Genomic DNA, 21,635 nt, shown 5'->3' on the forward strand with positions numbered 1-21,635 from the left:
TCTTGCAGATTGCTTATCTGAGGAATTTTCTAATCAACGCGAGATTGTACTTATCTCATGTTCAACTGCAGGTCACCAGCTGACGTCATATTGTTTTAAATAGCCCACCAAAAGACAACACATTGTTTTTACCATCTGCTCTGTGAGTTTGGAATACCGTGTGGTAGCTTCTGTGTTTTTAACGTATAACTTTGTGTTAATTAAGATGAGTGTTGTAAGTAGTATGGAGTCATAATTTGTAAGGAGCCACACCAGAAACCTTTTCAGTGGCGATCCGTCTACGCACATGAAGCTTCGCACCTCTGGGTTCGCACGCAGTGGCTAATCGCACTGACGGTGCGAATAGCTAAGAGGCCATTCACACCACCTACGTTCGCGCATGTGCACAATCACCCCAGGTACCAGCATTTTACGCCGATTTCCCTAAGGCAGGTGGTAACGAGAGCGAAGGTTGTTAACCTAACTCAGCATTAGAAAGGATTGTTAATAGTTCAGCAGCAAGAGAATAATTTGCAAGTAATAATTAACAGTTACAAAGACGAGGTCAATCTATATACATGATAATGTTCAGGAAATGATTAGATAAAATAGGGGTTTAATGATGGATCTAATTGGAAGCGAGGACGTGTAATTAGTTAAAAATTCTTTAATGTATTGACAAAACGGCTACAGAAATTAAATTCTTTTATTTAACCCCTTAACTGCCGCGGAAAACGTACAAGATTCATTCCCCAGTGCCACGGTTTTTCACATATACGCGCGTAGTTATGCGATTTATTAGGGGGAAAGTAAGAGCAAGTTTTACTTTCTAAAAATTGTTTACTTTCACAAAATAAACAGTAAAAGAAAAAAAAATGCATGCACAAAATTTAATATTTTGAGTAAAAATATAATAAAAAGGATGTTTTTATAATAAAAAAAGTCCCTATAATGGGTTTTCGATCAATTTATTTTTAGACCAGTAAAGTGTAATATCATGTTTCAGTGTTATATACCTTGTGAAATCAGTATGCCTATAAAAACATATATTTCTTCTGAATTGGTTGAATGCCACGATATCGTTCTTGATTTTTCGTTTGCAAGGTGTTGTTGGTTCATATACTCGTCTACAAAACGGTTAGCACGAGCAGTTCATCAAAAAATAATTCAAGAAAGATAAATGGGTTTGAAACATCCGTTATATCTTTCTTTATTCCTGGAACCTACTACAAAAAGTAAACGAAAACGGAGGACACAGAATAAAAAAAAAAACTACGTTTTACTCAAACAACACTAGCCAATACCACGCAGTCATTACTTTCAGCACTTTAGACACGTCCCTCTCTCCAATTTCTCCCCACACTTCTCTGAAATAATATCCTCCTTCACATACTTCGTCAAGGTCATTCTGGTGTTGCATTCCAAAAGTTTGCGAATAATTTAACGGGTAGAAGCGCAAAGCAACTGATAGTATTTTGTAAGGGCGTATATATACGCCCGGGGCAGTTAACGCATCGGCTGAGCAAGGCGTATATATACGCCCGCGGCAGTTAAGGGGTTAACAGAGGAAATTTTATGCAAATTTAGACCCTAGTCTTATAACAAAGGACTGTCAGAATTTATTATTCAATAAGAAAACTTACTGAAAATTATAATATTCTTATATATTCATCACTTTTTCAGCATCCACTCATGTTTGTAGATTCTAATGCCATATTCAAAATCAAAGTTATTTATGAAATAAAACCTTATAAAATCTGATAAATCATTTGTGTGTGCAAAAAATAAAACTTTTACATTAAATTATGACTTTGTTTTAAATTACATCTCATTATTTATTTCAATTTAATTTATTAATGTGTTTGTACTAATATTTCAAAGTTTTTTGAAGTACGTTTTGTGTCCTGAAAATGCCATGTATTTCCATAAAAAATAAGCATACAGAATTGTTAATAACCAGTATTATATGATTAATTATTTATTTAATAGTTGATTTAATCGCTTTTAACTCATTTTATGTCTAAATTTTCTATACAGAAATCTTCTGTCTAATTTTTATTACCTTTTCTCGGACGAAAATTTTCAAAGAGGGATGGATGAATTAGAGTCTTGATTGAGCAAAACACATCTTTGAAGCTAAATGTATTCTAAGAAGTACAAGAAATGTAAACAAGATTTTTGTACCCCCCCCCGAAATCAGTCATTAAAACTATTCCAACCGTTCAGAAAACGATAAACATTACGAACATAAAAATCTGCCCTTTTTTATATATATTTTAATAAAAGGAAATGTGTTCTTTTTATATATTTTTTCCTCTCTAAACTTTTGAAAGTCGCCAACGCTTAAAAAACGATAAACTACGCTAAGGTAGTAACCCGCCTTTAAAAAAAAATATTTACTACAACACTTAGGCAGTTCGCGTACGTAGAATCCGTTCTTTTCGACTGGGTTCAAATGACGGATCTGACAACTCAATGTGCATTCGTGGTTAATGTTGGTGCGAATAGCTAAAGCGGCTGATCGCACCGCTGGTGCGAATAGCATCGGCCGGGTTCGCACTTGCTTAATAAGTTGTATATATATACACATGTATGTCATTTCACAAGTTATCACCAGCTCGACTGCTAACTTGGTAGCTTTCCACAACATCATAGATCTTTGCACGACCTACCTTATCATTAATTTAATAATCGAACGTCCTTTGGCCTCTCTTAATTCCAAAAAATTATATATTTAAAAACAAACTACGTATGTTATGTAAATATTGTTTGTATATACATTTCTTGAATTTATTATATGTAAGCTCTAAAAGTTATTTTCCTGTATTATTCGTAAACAACACTATTCTTCGATATGGGGTAGGGTCTTGGACCAAGGCACCCTGGTGCTACAAAAAAAATTTCCCCTTCGTGCGCATGAAGCTTAAAACTCATTCCAATGCTCGGTTGTTTCAAGATCCGTTTTCTTCACTTCAACCACTACCATGGAGGAAAGAGTAGCGATAAAGAACCGACCCTACAATTCTATATATTTTGCATTGTGGTTTGCTACATGGGAATCAGCTTTTGCTTTAGCTACACTTAAGCCACTTATAGATCCCAAGACGAAGTTCAACAACTGGAGACTGCTTCTTTGGTTCGATACATCATACTTCAGAAGCACACTAATGCTTCTTATCAAGACCTGAAAAGCCGCCATTACTGAGCGTTGTGGGAAAAGGAAATATCCAGGAAATCCGGAAATTACTCGCCGGGGAGCAACTTGGACGCAAGAAGCCATTCGAACTGCTTGTTGTCATGAAAAGGCATGGCAAGAAACACAATATATCGGACTCATTGTTACTGGAGTTGCTTCTTCAGCAATGCCACCAAACGACGAATCTATCTTCGCGTCTGTTGAACCGCTTGATTCGAAAGCCGTCAGCGTTGCGTGATCGTATAAGTCACACCCGCTCAGGTAATCGCAGTTTCTTCACCCCCTTCAGACAATGTGCTTGATAATTCTAACTTCCCTGCTGGATGAATATGCAAAATGTGTAGTGAGGTATTGTCTCTACGACGATCACGCAGTACTTTTAAAAGTTACTTTAACAGAAAACGAAGTTCTTCAGCTAAAGCTGCTTTGAATTTTTCCTATCACTGGTGTCATCGTAAATACAATGTTCGGTTCAGGGGAACGAACAGGTAAAAGCATAATCGCGATTTGCGTTTTAACCTCTGAGACATAAAAACAAATAAAATTTGTGCGCCACTGGCTCGTCAGTCCTCTCAGCTGCACATAGTGTATATGATAAATTACTGTCTATCCTTCACTATCAAAGCTTGGTAATCTTAATGAAAGATGTGAAGCATAATGTTATGCATTCATTGAAACAATATGTCCTCCTGTGTCATGCAAACCTAGGAGATTAGACCCGGATAGATTAAAAATAGCAAAAAGCGAAATCCAAAAAGTGATCAACTTAAGTTGCATGCGACCTTCCAGATATAATTACTCCAATCCTCTACATACGGTGTTAAAGAAAGGCACCTGTGGGAGATTTTCTGAAGTAAATGCTCAGATAGTAAGGGATAAGTAACCTTATTCTCTAAATCTGTGAAATTGCATGGCTCAAAAGTATATTTTCTCGCATAAAATTTAGTAGAAACCAATCATCAGATTCCAGGCATCCTTCTGATATTCTCAATATAGCTGTTGCCACTCCTTTCACACTTTTTGAGAGCAAAAGGATGCAGTTTGTGTTGCGCAAAGCGGCCGTAATCTTTCAACGGTTCATTGATGAAATCTGGCAGGAGCATTTCTTTTGTTCCTGATACTATATTAATGTCATCAAAGGACGAAATTGAATATTTGAGACACTTGGAAGCTCTTTTCAAAAGATTAAGTAATTGTGAGTTAGAATTAATGTCTCTAAATGCATCTCTGTTGTAACAGCTTTAGAGTTTCTTAATTTTCATGCATCTGAACAAGGTTTAAAACCTCTATCCCACAGAGTAAAAATCATTCAAAAACTTCTCAAACGAAACACTTTAACGCAGTTAAGAATATTTCTAGTCATTTTTAGCTTTTAGAGATGTTTCATCCCAAGAGCTTCGCATATTTTAGCTCCTGAAATATTGGAAAGCCGCACTGCTACATTGGAAGGCCGCATTAATAAAAAAAACTTCTCAGCTATGTAAAATAAAAGAACACCCCTTCAAGTGGGACGAAATATTCACCAATGCCTTCTCAGCTACTTCGTCCCATTTGAGATAAAAGAGAGTAGAAAGACATGCAATTTTTTAGTTTTTAAGCAGACTCATTATCTTTCTCATGCCACCATTTCAGCCTAAACAAAACTAATCACTAAGCGACATTTCTGACCTAATATGAAGAAATTTATTAAAACTGCCATTCAATCTTACCTACAGTGCCAACGTTCAGAAATTCCTAGACATTCAAAATCACCTTTTGGGTACCTTTTCCTTACCTGATGCAAGATTTGCACATTTTCATATTGATTTAATTGGTCCTCTTCCACCATCTGATGGTAACAGTTATTGCATAACATTTACTGACCGCTTCATTCACTAGGTGGAAGTTATAACTAGTGCTGACATGTCGGCTCAGACCACTTATAGATCGTTAGTACACAAGTGGATAGCTAGATTTGGTTGCCCCGTATCAATTACAACTATTCAAGATCGAAATTTGAATCTCATTTATTTAAGACTTTGATGAAAGTGTTGGGCACACCGCTGCTTACCACCCTCGATCCAATGAACTGACTGAAAGATTTCACAGACAGCTTCAAAGTTCAATAATAGCTCTAATAACCCAAAATGGACTGAAATTATGCCAGTAAGTCTGTTAAGTACAAAATCTGCCATTAAAAACGATATAAATACTACATGTGACAAACTTGTTTAAGGTACCACTCTTAGATTGCCCTCACATATTCTGAATCATATATTTCACAATTTCAATCAGTCATGAATTCACTCAAAATAGTTCCAAACTCTAAAAACATGCTCAGCTATCAGTTTATATCCACCCAGCATTCCTAACTTGTTTACATGTATTGGTAGTAGATTCTGTCAAACCTTTAACTACATTTTGCAGTGAACCTCCCACCGTTATTAAACGAAATTAAAGAAATTTTATCTTTGAGGTAAATAACAGAAATATTAACAGTTTCAATCGACCAACATTCTTTAAACCAGCGTATTATGTTGTCGAAACATATAGATACACCTGTAATGCCTCAAATTCCACATAAAAAAGTCTATGAAGAATCAAACGTTCCAAAACAAATAACTATTCGCAATAAAAGGTGTGTTCATTTTCTCCCAAAAAAACTTATAATTGTAATGTAATCGAACATTTTTCTCTTGTTTACCTGTAATAAAAGTTACAGTATATAAATAATAAAAGATTATTATTTTTTTCATATATTTGAAATTGTCTATATTTTTACTTAATTTTCATTATTTTTATTTCATTATAATATGCGTTTGTATCTGTTGTAAACGTTATGCACAGTCAATACATGGGATAATTTATTAAATTAAATGATAATTCCAGAATGCATTAGGTATATTTTAACTTACAATCATAAAGAAAATGTTTAGAATTACAAACATCAAAGCAAAAACTTTTTTATACATATTCTTGCTGCCATCGTAGAAAAACTAAACTTCGTGACACAAAGATAATATTATACGTAGAGAAAGCTGCTACATATCATTATTATATTTCAACTAGTATGCCATGTTATAGTGTTACTTGTGTACCACCATTTTTATGTATTTCTTTTACCTTGTATATGTACATTTTAATGTGTATTTTAAAGTACAACTCTTACTGGAATGTGTACGTATTTTATTGGAATTTTTTTAATTACCCGTTTTAGTTTCGTGACTGTCATTCGGTGAATACTCTGTGATTATCTCACATTCAGCAGCACGCGCCACCAGCTGACGTCTCATTATTTCGCAATAGCTGTGCGCTCCACCATTGACACCACATTGTCTTTTACCACCTACTCTGTGAGATTGTAATACCAGGTACTAGTTTTCGTGCTTTTAACGAATAAGTTTGTGTTAATAAAAGTGATTGTTTTAAGTAACATGGAGTCATAACTTGTGAGAACCAATAACGAGCCACATTAGAAACCCTTACAAGATTATGTTAGTAATACAAGACTTGCATAATCAGGTAACGCCATCAAAAGAAGAATACATGCATACTCAGTTAAAATGTGACTTGGAAATAATATGCGACTGGTTTTTACTACAATTTTAGGAATCTGCAGAAATATTACACACTACACAATCAGCAGTTACGGTGAAAATTATATCTAGCAACTTTTGTGTAAAAAGGAGACCGACTAAAAATACTAACTAAAACAAATCGGATATAAATGGTAATACATCTTACCTGGTTCTTGATCTTCTGAGCTTCTAAAGAGAGTAATTGAAATTTACTTAGCTTTTAATCCCTTATTTATACATTATAACGACGGACAATTCACTTGATTAGACACATGTTACACATCTAACTACATTTTAAAGATAAAGTAAACAAATCAGTTTTAAAATCAAGGGCTCACTATCGCCTGAGTTTGCAACACTAACTACGAAAGAACGAATAAGAGGTGAGGATATCTGCAATGTGTTTACAGTAAAGTCGAAAGATATGCCTCTACGCAAGCTGCCACGCATGCAAGCTCACCTGTATCAACTGCGCAGATACAAATTTCCGAACACATAGTACAATGCCCTGCAACCATCCAGCATACGACATCCGATGCCCAACCTATGCACGGTATGTTGAGCGAATCCGACGAAGCACAATCTACGAATAATGCACAACGACCAAGTACCTCCGCACCAGCATGGACGCCACACAGAACGGAAAATCCACCCACTGAAGATCGACCAGAAACAAAAGTGGAAACCACCCAGCACCAGACACCCATACGATGCGCTCAAATTAATTTGCAGAGAGCAGAAGCTGCCTCAACCCAAGCCATACAACATGCAATACATCAGAATTTAGACTTTCTTCTAATCCAGGAACCATACTTCCGTGAAGGCCAGGTGGCAAGTTTTTCCCTGGCATGGAAGATCTTCCAAAGGAAATCCATAGCAGAGCAGGCACCCAGAGCAGCCATTGCCTGCTGTAACCCTACCTGGACACCTTTCCTGGTTACAATGGAACGAGATTTCGTCTCCGTACTAGTTATCTTTAACAATCAACAGTTCATACTAAGCTCCGTTTATTCCTCCCCCAGTGATGACCTCACTGACGCAACTACAGCATATAATCACGTTAGACTGAAATGTCCTACGGTACCACACATCATTGGAGGCGACTTCAACGCCCACAACGTCATCTGGGGCTACCGTGACACGACTCCTAAGGGCCACGAAAGGGAAAACTTCATGGCGAGCAATAACCTGCATTTGCATAACAGCCCCGGTGCACAGCCGACATTTGACAACTCGTATCATAAAGGCTGGCCCGACTTGACCCTTTCAACATCGGACATTGTCAACAATATTTACTCTTGGACTGTCATGGATGATGAAAGCAATTCCGATCATAAGTACATCCATTTCCTCATTCAAGTAGACACCAGCATTAGCATATTAAAAAAGGTTTAAGCTTCCGGGTGGCAAGATTAGGCATCTGCATCGCATTCTCAGCGAAATTCTCAGAAGAGAAGAGATGGAGCTTAATACGCATAATGACCAGTATGATATGAATATCTACACAGATAATCTTCTCACCACTCTCAGGGACACATGCGAGCGAATTCTACCAATCAGGACTGCCAAGAAACTGCAAGGCATTACGTGGTGGACTAGGCAGCTGAGACAAATGCGCCAAAGGTGCAGAGGCTTACGTCGCCGTCTCCGAACGGCTGTAGACGGCACAGAAACAGAAAGGTTGCTAACTGCATTCCGACAAGCACGGGCTACTTATAAAAAAGCAATTCTAGAAGCCAAAATCAACAGCTGGCGCAATTTTTGTACCAGCAATAGCAATCCTTACGGAATCCTGCATAAACTGGCCATGCAGAAAATCTTCCAGCCGGCACATGTGCCAGTGCAGCCAGAGAATCTACCACAAACAATTGACTTAGCAGGGTCCACGGCCACAGCACTGCTTGATGCAATCTTCCCAGCGGATCCAGAACAGGATGACACGACGGCCCAGCGACTTTTGAGAAACGCCACAGAGATCCCAAGAACGCCAGAAGATGTCCCCATTACAATGCAGGAAATCACTCACATCTTCCGCCATCTACTAGTGAAGAAGGCACCGGGTCCGGACGGACTTGATTATGCAATCTTAAAGGTCCCCTTCCGAGCACGGCCCACCTTCTTTCGCCTCTACTTCAATAAAATCCTGCACCACAGAGTATTTTTACAAGCTTTCAAGAAGGGACACGTGGTACGTTTTCTCAAAAAAGATAAGAACCCAATAGACCCCTGCTCCTTTCGTCCGATCTGTCTCCTTTCAGCGTTGGGTAAGATCTATGAAAAGATCATAGTTAACAGGCTGAAGTATCATATTCACAAAAACAACTTCCTCAGTCCCAAGCAATATGGCTTCCGTTCAGGTTGCTCAACCACACATGCCCTTCAACGAATATATGATGAAATCCAGCTTAATCGCTCACAGAATCTTCAGACTGCATTCATCTCAATAGACCTCCAGAGCGCTTTCGACACCCTTTGGTGGCCCGCCATCAAGTAGGCCCTCAGAGAGGCGCAATGCCCGGAGAACATCTACCAAGTCTTTGAGAGTTATCTCACAGATAGGCAATTACTTATGGCAAGCAATAATGGCATTGTTACTAAGACCCAAGTCAGGGGCTGCCCACAAGGGTCCTGTGCAGGGCCCTTGCTCTGGAACCTGACATTTAACAAAATCCTCGAAGCGACATGGCCTGACCACACAACTATCATTGCATATGCTGATGACGCGGCTCTCCTTGTTAAAGGTCGCACACGAGACGAAATTGAAGCCAATGGCAGCGAAGCGTGCGCCAAGTTCGCAAGCCTATGCGAAGACATTAAGCTGAGGATTTCTATCACCAAGTCTTCTGCACTCCTCATCCCGAGACCGGGCACGAGGCCTGTACGTCGTCCCTGTATCCGATTACTTGGCCGCAACATTAAATTCACGGATACACAGAAGTATCTAGGAGTGGTCTGGGACTCTGGCCTAACATGGGTGCCACATTTGCAGCAACAGAGAGCAAAAACCTCCGCTATAGCCAAAATGACACGGAAATTTCAAGGAAGAAATTGGGGACTAAATCCCCACATTCAAAAAGTGCTTTATAGCACGGTGGTGGAAAAGATTGCGCTGTACGCAGCTGCAATCTGGGCTCAACCGATGACAACGAGGAAAATCAAGCAGTTAACATCACTCCAACGCCCTTTTGTCATAAGCATCTGCAGGGCATACTGCACAACAGCCACGATCTCCGCCCTTACTCTAGCAGGTATAGTCCCTCTACACATCCAGGCCGAGCTAGAGGCGACATATACGAAAGTCCTTCACGTGAGGAAAGCCGCCTCCTTCGCAGGTACTCTCTACAGTCCAGCACTTTATGAGCACCCTAAGACACCGCTGCACACACATCCAGCGCATAAAGGACTAGGGGTCCACATCCACATCATGCAACAGCCCAACAAGGAAATACAGCACATCAGCAACCATACACTTTACACTGATGGTTCTAAACATGCTGAATGCGTTGGCAGTGCTTTCCTGCACTGTTGGCAAAGCCAATAATTACATCATTGGAAAGGCCACCTAGGTGACAGCAATAGCGTCTTTCAGGCCGAAGTGATAGCAATTACAGCTGCTGTTGAATATCTAATAAGCCTCGAAATCTCAAAACTTATCTCTATACGGATACTATGTCTGCCTTGCTGGCCCTAAGCAAACACAACCATGTTTCCCCGTTGATCATCCGCCTTCAAAAACTCTTAAAAGATAACCCACAGGTACACGTGGACATGACGTGGGTGAAAGCTCACGAAGGCAATGCAGGTAATGAGGCAGCGGACGTACTCGCCAAAGAGGCAGCCTCAAACATCAACGCACGTCCCATCGCTGTTCCGGCGCCACCTTCCCATCTTAAAAGACTGCTGAAAGGCGCAGCAGTTCAGCGGTGGCAAAGAGTATGGGAACATGGAAACACAGGAAGAAGAGTGTATGGCTTTCTACCGATGGTGACAACGGAGAGACTCATAGCAAACGCTCCACTTACTAACTTTGTAACTGGGCACGGTCCCTTCCCGGACTATTTCAACAGACGCACTATTTCTAACACGGATCGCTGTGTATGCGGGGAAGAGGGGACACCCGATCACTATATCTTCCGGTGCCCACTCACAGAACAGTACCATTTCCCGGAACCCACGAACATACCTGCCTTCCACAAGTTTATCCTTAAAAATAAAGCGGCAATCAACACAGTGTGCAAAATCGTTAACACCATTAAGGCCTACGGACAAGACCTTTGCCTCCCATTATAAAACAGTGCTATTCATAATGGTCTCAGTGACTGCATTCTGCCTTAACAAACTGTGCAACAACACATACTGCATGCTGTATACCGCTAGTGTTTCACTTGTGGGTATTGCGTACATTCTGCGCAATGTGCTGTGACGTTACAGCTACTACCCCCCCCCCGCGGGCACAGGTGCTGAATTAATTATAACTTCCTGTTTGTTCGCGGACGAAATGGACCATACCTGCAAAAAGCTGGACTGCAGATAAAACCCCCTGGGAGTTTCTGGACACAAGGAACTAATTATGTTTCTCTTCGCAGATAACAAAACCAGTGAAATCTTTGTGTAGAGATCTTCATGTGATTTTGAGGTGACAGGACGCATCTTTTACGTTCTAAACCACGCCAGTGGTTTCCGTAGAACAATAGTTTTTTTTATGCTGTAACTACAGTAAAAAGGACGCTTTTTTGCGCCCAATCTGCGTTAGCGGATATTGTATGATTTAGGGCTGTAATGATCAGTTAATTTTATGTTTTAATCAGGAAATCTATTTTAGTTTATCAAATAAATAATTTAAAAGACAACCTGTCTTTCTTTCACCCGACACGGGAGTATTGACGTTACAGTGCCTAGTACTGCCACTATAACTGTGCACCTTATAAGTAGTTTTATGTGTTTAATGCAATGTGTGTGTTTAACGTAATGTTTATATATGTTTTATGCTGTTTAATGTCGTATTGTGTGTTTTTTGTATCATTGTACTGTTATGTTTTGTATATTTTGTGTAACTGTGTTTTCTCTATGTATATTTAATTGTCATGTATTTCAAATGTGTGTGCTTAATTATGTATCATATTAATGTGTAATGTGTATATGTAATAATGTATGTATATAATGTGTATGTAATTATGTATCATATTGATGTATAAGTAGTATTTTATGTGCAAGCAGTAATTTATGAGTAATAATATGTAATATAATGCATATATTTAAGTATATTAATGTGTAAGGTAATGTGTATATGTAATCATGTATCATATTAATATGTAAGTAGAATCTTCTGTGCAAGCAGCAAACCATGTGCAAGTAGCTTATGTGTAAGCAGTAATTAATGAGTATCTATTTAACATAATGTGCAAGCAGTATTTCATATGCAAGCAGTAACTTATGTGTAAGGAGTAATTTATGAGTATTTATGTATCATACTAGTCTGTAAGCAGTAACTTATGTGTAAGCAGGAACTTATGTATCATCAGTAGGCAGCAATTCATGAGTACGTAGTAATTTATGTACAATGCAACAGAATATGTATGTAATGCAATGGTATAACGCAACTATGCACAATGCAGCTATGTAATATAATCCCTGACTGAAACAGCATGCTGTTTCATACTCCGCACTGAATAACCAAATACGTGTAAACTGTGATCCGAATGTTGCCATATGTACAATGCTATATGTAATAATGTATCATATTAATGTGTAACCAGAATTTTAATTGCAAGCAGTAACTTATATAAGTAATAATTTATGTGTCATCAGCAGGCAGTAACTTATGTGCAAAGTAGCAGTTATGTATAGTGCAACAGTATATGTGTGTAACGCAACGGTGCATTGCAACTATGTAGTATATTCTTTAACTGAAACAGCATTTTGTTTCATACTCCGTACTGAATAACCCAATATGAGTGAACTGCGATCTGAATGTTGCCATATGTACAATGTATTATGCAATTGTGTATCATATTAATGTGTAAGCAGTATTTGTCAGTATTTGTATCATAATAATGAGTAATTATGTATCAAATTAACGTGTAATGTAGCATGTATATGTAACTGAGCATCATATTAATGCACCACATTAATGTAATCATATTAATGTAAGCAGTATTTCATGTGTAAGCAGTAATTTATATGCAAGCAGTAATTCAGGTACAAGCACAAGCAGTAACTTATGTGTATGCGATAATTTACGAATAAGCAGAATTTATATGTTATCAGTAGGCAGTAATTTATGAGTAAGTAGTAATTTATGTTGAAGTATCGCTAAACTCCCGGTGCGCCCTTATGGGGCCACAGGGAGTTGTTGCGTCTGGATAGGGAAGGGTGTGGGACATATGCCTGTTTACCTCTGTTAGACGCCAGGCGTCCCCGTCCTCCGTCACTTGTCTACGCAAGCTGTCTGCGATAACCACTGTAGGACACCAGTAACGGTTGATAAAATTAATGGATTTATTGCCGTCTTCAAGAAGGACAAATCATTTCCGAGCTTTACGATGTATCACAGTATCAACCTCTACGAAACTTTTTGTGGTAGAATGTTGCGCTTCGGACACGTAATGAAAATAGTTACAAAAATAGTAAACTTTATTCGAATACCCCCTTTGCAACACAGGCTTTTTAAGGCCCTAACGAGAAAATTCCGGACATCGTGACATCGTTCTGTATATTGAAGTACGTTGGCTGAGGAAAGGCAATATTCTGATTATTCGCTTATCAGTTCTTAGTTCTAGCATGATTCGTAAATTTAATTGAAAAAATAATTTAAAAAATCTCAATACCTAATATAAACTTTTTATTTCTGGACTTTCGCTGGTTTGTGGGTCTAGGTTTTTTACAAACATAATTGAGAAACTGAATTTTTTAAACTTGGAGCTGTAGGATGACATCTACAGATGAGGCCACTTGTGCAGTGGGGGGGGGGAAGCGAAGCTGAAATGGACTTATCCTCATTTGCAATCAACCCAGTGGCGTAGGTAGGGTGGGGCAAGGGGGAACATCTGTTCCCGGGCGCAGCATCCACGGGGCGAAAAATTGATGTTACGAAATTTTAAAATAATATGTTTTTTTGGCACACAGAAAGGGGCGGAAATTCTTCAATTGTCCCTGAGCGCTGAAAACACTAGCTACGCCTCTAGATCAACCTTCAATTACTTCCTAACCAGTTTCAAAAACGATTTGAGCAATTTAATATTATCAAGTTAATGGTCATTTTTTTTCCCATCAATCCTTTTATTTGCTAAGTAAATGAAACCGAAATACCTGAATACATTGCAGAGCTTATTTAAGCACGAACGGAAGAAATGGAACTAGAAACTTCTGATCTCCAAAATGACTCAGCCTTCAAATCCGATGTACTAAATGAGAACTCCTGGCATATATAGTCGACACAAACTAACTTCCATTTTCGAAGAATATCATACAATGCAAAATCCTTTTCGTATTTGGTTCCACACATTTGTGTGAAATGAACTAAAGAATTTGTCAATATGTAAGGATTATGTTAATTTCATTAACAGTTAAATTTTAAGTTAGAGTTACTTTCCTGTCAAATTCTTAACTTCAACTTACTACTTCCAGCCAGAACGTAGTTTTGGAATCTTGCTGAATATTTAATGAGAAGGAGAGGTATTTAAACCACGAAGTTACTTACAGAGGCAGAGAGAATCAGAGTTTCTGATTTACGCGCGTCTGCCTTTTTGACCACTCTCTCTCAAAGCTGTTATTACGCTCAGCCGTACTCAGGCCCTTGCTAAGCTTCGTAGTCAAATAAGTTAAGGGGCCAACTCGATTTGAACCTTGATAGCTTCGGCTATATTTATTTAGTTAATCTTAGTTTTAGTTTAATTCTTAGACTTTTAAGTTCAAGCCCAAGTGCGGGCTTTGTTTGCACACTCCCAGGCGGAGTTTTGTTAAATCTTATTGGAATAATAACCCTTCTATCTTGTTGTTTCTTGTCACCGAACTTAAGCGATTATTCGCTTATCAGTTCTTAGATTCTTCACTTCCAACATTAACTTAGAATTACGAAGTGAGGAACTCTACAAACATTTACCTGTATTAGTCTTTATTTTACATACGAATAAAATCAATAATTTTTTTATAGCTTAAATTATACTTTTGAAATAATTTTTTTGTATGTTAAGCATATTATTAACTATACCAATCCGTAAATTTGCGTTGAAAAAATAAATGCACCCGCCACCCCACCGGTTTTCTAGAAAGGCTGGGGATTGCTGTTATAAATAGTTACTAGTTTTAGGCTAGAAATAAATACTTATATTAAAATGTAGAAAAAAGGGGCTTAAAATTGGAAGTTTGCTTTACATGTTTTTATATATTTTTTATATTACATATGTATATATTTAAAATTACATATGTATATATTAAATACACTAAAATGTAAAAATAATTTTGTTAGCTTTCACAATATTCTTGCTAATATGTGATCAAAATAAAATTGTCAAGCGTCTATAAACGAATTGTAAGACACGAACAGAATTGCAAAGGATGACAAAAGGAACAGAATAGAAATGATGTATAAGGACGACTGATTATACTGGATTTACTTAAATTTCTCTTTGAAAACCTTGATTTAAAATACGGCATTCTTAGTAGCCTCACAGTTTTACTTATAATTACAAGGAAGATATTATGAAAGCTTAAAAAATTATTTTTCAAATTTTAGTGTATTTAACTAAAATTATAAAATTTAAAAATTTCTTCTATGTACTCCTCCAGTTTAAAAAGTTTTTTATGTATTTTATTAAAGTCATAGGTTAAAATTTTTATCTGAAGTTTCAATCAGCAGAGACAATTCAAATGTTTTACATTTTACTTTACAAGTATTAAGCCAGAATCTGGAAGGGAAGAAGAAATTGCAATTTTATTTACCTTTAGTTATTTTTCAATAAATTATAACTATTATTATTATTTTATAAATTTATTTGTTTTCTAAATAATGAATTACTGACATGTTCTTAAAATACAGTGATTTGTTGACTGCTTACACAAATTATTTTATTCTTATGTCTTATGTATTTTAGTCTTTCTTTTATTCTTATTACGGAATTAATGTGTAATAACATAATTTATAATATTTGAACTAAGACAGTACACTGAGAACTTTTTTACACATAAAAATCTGAAAGCAAACACATAAAATAAACAATTTATTTTAGCATGACTATTGACAAAAATCACAAAAGTAAAACTATAAGAGCTACAAATTCTATCAGATCTATGTATACAATTATATAATGTGTATATTGTCATTCCATATATTAAATCTGCTAAGTTTTATTCCATGAGTATATATTTATACATTTGTGTTAAATATATACTAGTTCATAATAACACCACTTGACCAGCAGTGGTACATTATTTATAATATAAAAAACAAACAAATACTATCATGTATAACATGAATATTTTAATCTGATGCAGACTAAAGAAATGTCCCAAATGGGAAATAAAACATTATTTTTGTTTTCAAAATATGTACAATTCAAGTACTAAATTCTTCATTTGTTTTAGAGTATTATACAAAATAAAAATCGCTATAAATCAGGAACTATTGAAAATCGCCACATATTTCTGCAATTTCCTTTCAATTCACATTTAAGCATCGCAAGCATTTATCAAATTTTAGAGAAAACAGTAAAAAATGTTAATGAAAATAATAAAATATAATTATGCGTTTAAAAAAATTTAATATCACGGTTTCAATACGAGCGCAGCGCTTTCTAAAATCAAAATTACAACACGAAAATTAAAGTGCATATACATACATTTCAGTTTTAAATAAGTATCCAAATAGAGTATTTTTCGGAGATTCTAGTAATTATTCAAAATAAATAATTAAATTTTGCTTCGATCAAATTTTTTATTATTAGAGAAGATCGAAAAGTAACACAAACTTTTTTCCCCAATAGGATGGCAGGATTAATCAGGTATGGGGCTCTAGGTACACACTTTCTGGGGCTCCCAACGTTCAAAAGTTTGCTTTTATAAAAGAAAAGATAAGAATTATGGAAATGTTAAAGACAATTTGAGGCCCCCTCAACACGTAAGGCCCTAGATCAAGGCCTCCAGATTCTAAATGAAAATTAGTATCTATTCCTTAAGTTTAACGCATTACATAAAACAAATCATAATCAAAATGAAGCCATATGTCTTAGTTATTTTTCTGTGTGAGAATACGAAAAGCCATTCTCAAGCTTATTTCGATCATCATGGCACAATTTCAGTAAACTTTTCAGTATTAAAGTCAGTATTTTGGGATAGATTACATAGCGGATGGCCAGTTGGACTTAGACAAATTGAGGAATGAATCATTTGGGGATGGTTGCTACTGTCCAGCAAATCACGAACATTCTATGTGAATTTCAATAAAAGTTTTTTTTTTTTTTTTTATATATTTAGATTACAGATAGTTGCTTTTCAACTACAAATGTTTACCCCCCCCCTCAGCTTTGGCTGTTTGGAAATCTAATAAAGAAAATACTACTGTGAGTTAATTTTTGATCTTCTCTCTCGTAAATACAATGAAATTTTTCGTGGCAAATACCTGCTTAAGACGACCATCTCCAAAAGGAACCACTATAGTTGAAAAACAAACATAAACGGTTACTGAGTGCCAGTTCTGTAAAACGACCACAATCGCATAGAAACATGGATGGTCGTCGCAGACAGCATTCACTGCATTTTTATCTTTTACAAGCAAATACGTTTACAGGAAATTTGCTTTACATAGTGTGTTTGAGAATAAATTTTCTGGCTGTACAATTCACAGCATAAAATATCGCAAGCTTCTATCAAACTTTAAGAAAAGATAAAGTATTACTGTATTAAAGATGGAACGCATATCCATGAATGCCCATGTTCGCATACCCATGAATGCGAAATTTCGTTTATTAAAAACATGCGCATGCTTAAATTATAAAATGTTGTTTAACTTTAAGTGGACAGGTATTTTCAACATGTCCTGCACTACACTAAATGAAGGCTAATAGCACTGCATCAACGAACAGTGATGCTTTTAAGTGGACCCTAAAATGAATTTACAGTTATTATTAATTTCTGAAGGTAAGGTTGTAAGATACAATTTGCATTTTATCTGTTTCAAGTGTGTTGTTACTCATGTTTTCTTGTAAATAAATGCCAGTAAGGGAGGTTTTATGTATTGACGATAAATGCACATTTTTGAAATCGAGTTTAAACGCATTTCCTTTTTGACTAGGGCACTTACCATCAACCCAACTTTTTACACGGCAACTTATTCCTTTATGGTGCAGAATTAAAAGACTGCTATTGGAAGGAGTTTCAAAGTCATCTTGAGCCGGCAGAGTCCTGAGATTTAGCAATTCAACATTGCAAGGAAATGATGTTTCCAAGAATTCTAACTTTGATTTGAGATTTCTTTGCTCAAAACTATGTGTGGCAACTATAACAGGCGGATGAGACATAAATGACGATAACAGATGACTGTTTAATGACAATGTGGGAACTTCCGTAATTTTGTCTTTTATTCCTTCTAAAAGCACCCAAAATTGAGCCACAGTACGTTTGTTGTCCATTATACCTTCACCAAGACCTCGATTATCGTCACCTCGAAGCCTGCGATCAAGCATGACCTCCAGCCATCCAGAATTAACACTTGCAACTCCATGCGCATGAGATAACAATAAAGTCAGTCTAGACTGCGTATCTTCTAAATATACTGCTGATGTAGCTGGATAGTAATTAGCCTCCAATGGAAGATAACTTAAAGTTTTCCTCTTGATCATTTGAAATCCATTAGAATCCGTGTAGAAAACATCTCGACTTTTGACATCTGACTTTACTCTGAGAAAGAGCTCCAGATTCACATCAAACAGTTGCGCAATGTCTGTAAAGACTTCTAATTCTACTCCGTATCCTAATGGGCCACTTGTATGGTACACTCTTTGAATAACAGTAACGACATTAGAATACACTGCTGTTACTTCAGAACAAAGTGGCCCTCGCACGGTACGAATTATGGGAAATCTGCCAGAAATATTCTGGACTGCATCTGTTGTTAATGGATGGAATAAATAAGCACCACTTCTGAATTCTTCAGACTTATAAGCTTGTAGGAATAAAGAAACTTTATTGATCAAATCATAATCTTTGAGTTCCACACTTTGCAGTAAGCCACTTTGTTTAGAAAAACGTGCAGTCACAGATGGAGTACTGAGCTCTATATCTATATCTGTGGGACTTTGGAAAGAGAATATAGAATTATGTGGTTGCTTGGCAAAGGCATCATTAAGAGTTACAGCCACTTGTGACCGTGGTCTAGGAGCTCTCTCTGATGTAATTACAGTAAAAGTAGTCAAAGACAAAGGAGAGAGATCTGCTAAGAAGAGTAATTCGTAAGTATCTCCCAGAACTTCTACAGAACCATTCCAGGCAGGATTAACTTGTACAGGCACTTCTTGCTCATCAGGATCTAAGACTTTGACAAAGGCACTCCTTACTCTTAAACGGATAGGTTCAACCACTCGGTGGGCTTTTGAATTGAAGATCACTACTTTTCTTCCTTGAGATGGAATCGTTAAAGGAACTTTCTCAGGTAATTTATCAAATTGAGCTTGATCCGTATCAGGATAGAGAAATGAAGTTAAAGGATGAGCTGGACGTAAGTCCACTGACCTTTTAACTGCATCGTCAGCTATCATGTATAATACGGAATGAGCAATAATACCTTTAGTTTCTTTTATTCCTCGAAATAACCTCATACCATAATCTGCCATTACTGCTTCTTTTGATGTTCCTGTAATAGCATCATGATGTTGAAACAATCCTAAACTATCTCTTGCCTGAGTTAAATAAGCATAATCTTGATCTAACCTTTTCAATAAATGCAACAAATCATGTTGTTTTACATAGACTCTAGATAAAGAGTATAAGATTTCAGCACTGCGTAACCAATGCTGCAAATCACGGCACATGTGTTTCCAGTATGGACGTGTTGTATAATAACCACTCCAATAGGAAGGATGACCTTCTCCATATATATCACCATAAACATGAAAATCACCTGTAAGATTTGGAATGTTATCATACCCTATAGCATTCATCCTTTTGTGTACAATACTAAAGTAATCTCGAAGCGTTCCAAACCTCACTCGAGCATTCCAGTCATTTCTCGAATTTATATATTCCATTATTTTTGCGTAATTTTCATATTGTTGATCCCATTCCTCGTCATGATTATACCGAAAATCATCTCCTAAGGGAACCAGAGCAACATTATGGGAAAACAAAGATCCTATTCTGCCATATTGTCCTAAAAGAAGTTCAGCTCGTTCAGCCAACTTTTCAGGTGTAACAGGAGTTGCACGACTCTCGGAATATTCTCCAGGAATACGTCTGAAATCAAACTGCAAACAAACATCGGGATCGGGACCACAAGAATGTTTTATACTGTACAAATCAAATGGCATCATTTGACACATGATGTCACCTGTATGGTTCTTCTGAGTAAAATCATCGAAGTCCTGACGCCACCAAAAATCAAGTTGCCGTCTTTCAGCAAGGTAAGCTTTCCATGCATAATGTGTCCTTTGTATAACCATATTATACATTCCGGAAGCTCGTAAAAGATAGGGTACAGTTGACGAATGCCCAAAAGAATCAACAGACCAAGCAGAGCGAGGAATGATTCCAAGATTTGTTTTCATCCACTGATGGCCTTCGATTAACTGATCAATCATACCATAATAGTGAGAAGCCGCTTCATCGGTCATCACCCAACCACCAGTTAGAATTTCTAATTTGCCGGTATGCAGAAACTGGCGAACTTGATCACGAAGATGCGGTCGATTCTTAAGGCTGAAAAAAAAAGGGAAATTTTTATTGACATTATAAATGTATTTAAAACTCTTGAATTTAAGATACTCTGATAAAAAAAAACTATTTTTAATAAACTACAGTACATTCAAATACTAAGAAAAAATACTAGACAGTATTAATAATAGTATTGGAGTTGCAAACGAATGCAGAGGCTCATGATTTGGAGAGCTTTTCGGAAAGCAAGGACCTTCGCAACTACAACTCGTGCGACACCTTAAATCTGTATCTGAGCAAATATTAACTTTACAGCAGTACCTGTAATTTAAATAGCTATCAAACATCATAGATAAAGATAATATCATAGATTTTATAAAGAAAGACTCCTACTTTAATATGCTATGCAATGCAACACTTGACAGGAAATATTAACTAAAATGGGAACACGATGAGAAAGATTAACTGAATTTAAAAGCATTTATATTGTACTTTCACAAATTCAGTTGATAAACACACCATCTCCTCTCATTAATAAAATCAGTAAAAGAGGGAAAAGCATGAAAAGCAGATACAAAAAGTTAAATGATATTTGAAGTTTTTGATTAAAAAAAATTACATAAATAAAAAAATTTTATTTAAAAAGTACACCGATCATATATGAAGCAAGATATTTAAAAAAATACAGTTTTAAAATGCGTTACACCAGTTAAAATATTTTACTGCTGTTATTATTACTATTATTTCATCACTCATTAACTTAACACAGTGTTCTAAAACTTTTTCGACTCATGAAATCCAAAAAACTTTAATATGCATATACACTATGTGACACTGAACAAAATAGACACCATAACGAATAAAAAGTGATTTTTTTTTACATAATGCACTTATAAAACGCGACTATACGTCATGCTCAGTAAATTGTAGAAAAACCGTTGGCAGCGATACAGGCAGCAACACGCCTAGGTACAGACCCAAAGAGCATGCGGATTGTCTCCTGATGGACAGATGTCCATTCCCTGTTAACAATTTACCCCAGT

General features: G+C 36.6%; 1 protein-coding gene across 2 annotated transcripts in view; it reads right to left on the minus strand.

Annotated features, from left to right (window-relative positions):
- Positions 1–15,937: 15,937 nt before the first annotated feature.
- Positions 15,938–21,635, minus strand: part of alpha-Man-IIb (alpha-Mannosidase class II b) — an 89,483-nt gene continuing 83,785 nt past the window's right edge. For both annotated transcript variants that reach the window (XM_085814775.1, XM_085814776.1), the window contains exon 3: positions 15,938–20,637. In XM_085814775.1, coding sequence (XP_085670901.1) covers positions 17,853–20,637 — 2,785 coding nt within the window. In that variant the 3' untranslated portion in view covers positions 15,938–17,852. The remainder of the gene's footprint in view (positions 20,638–21,635) is intronic.

Source organism: Stegodyphus dumicola, chromosome 4 (assembly GCF_044657685.1).
Source record: "Stegodyphus dumicola isolate Sdum_Otavi_A_Nest chromosome 4, ASM4465768v1".
Taxonomy (NCBI): domain Eukaryota; kingdom Metazoa; phylum Arthropoda; class Arachnida; order Araneae; family Eresidae; genus Stegodyphus; species Stegodyphus dumicola.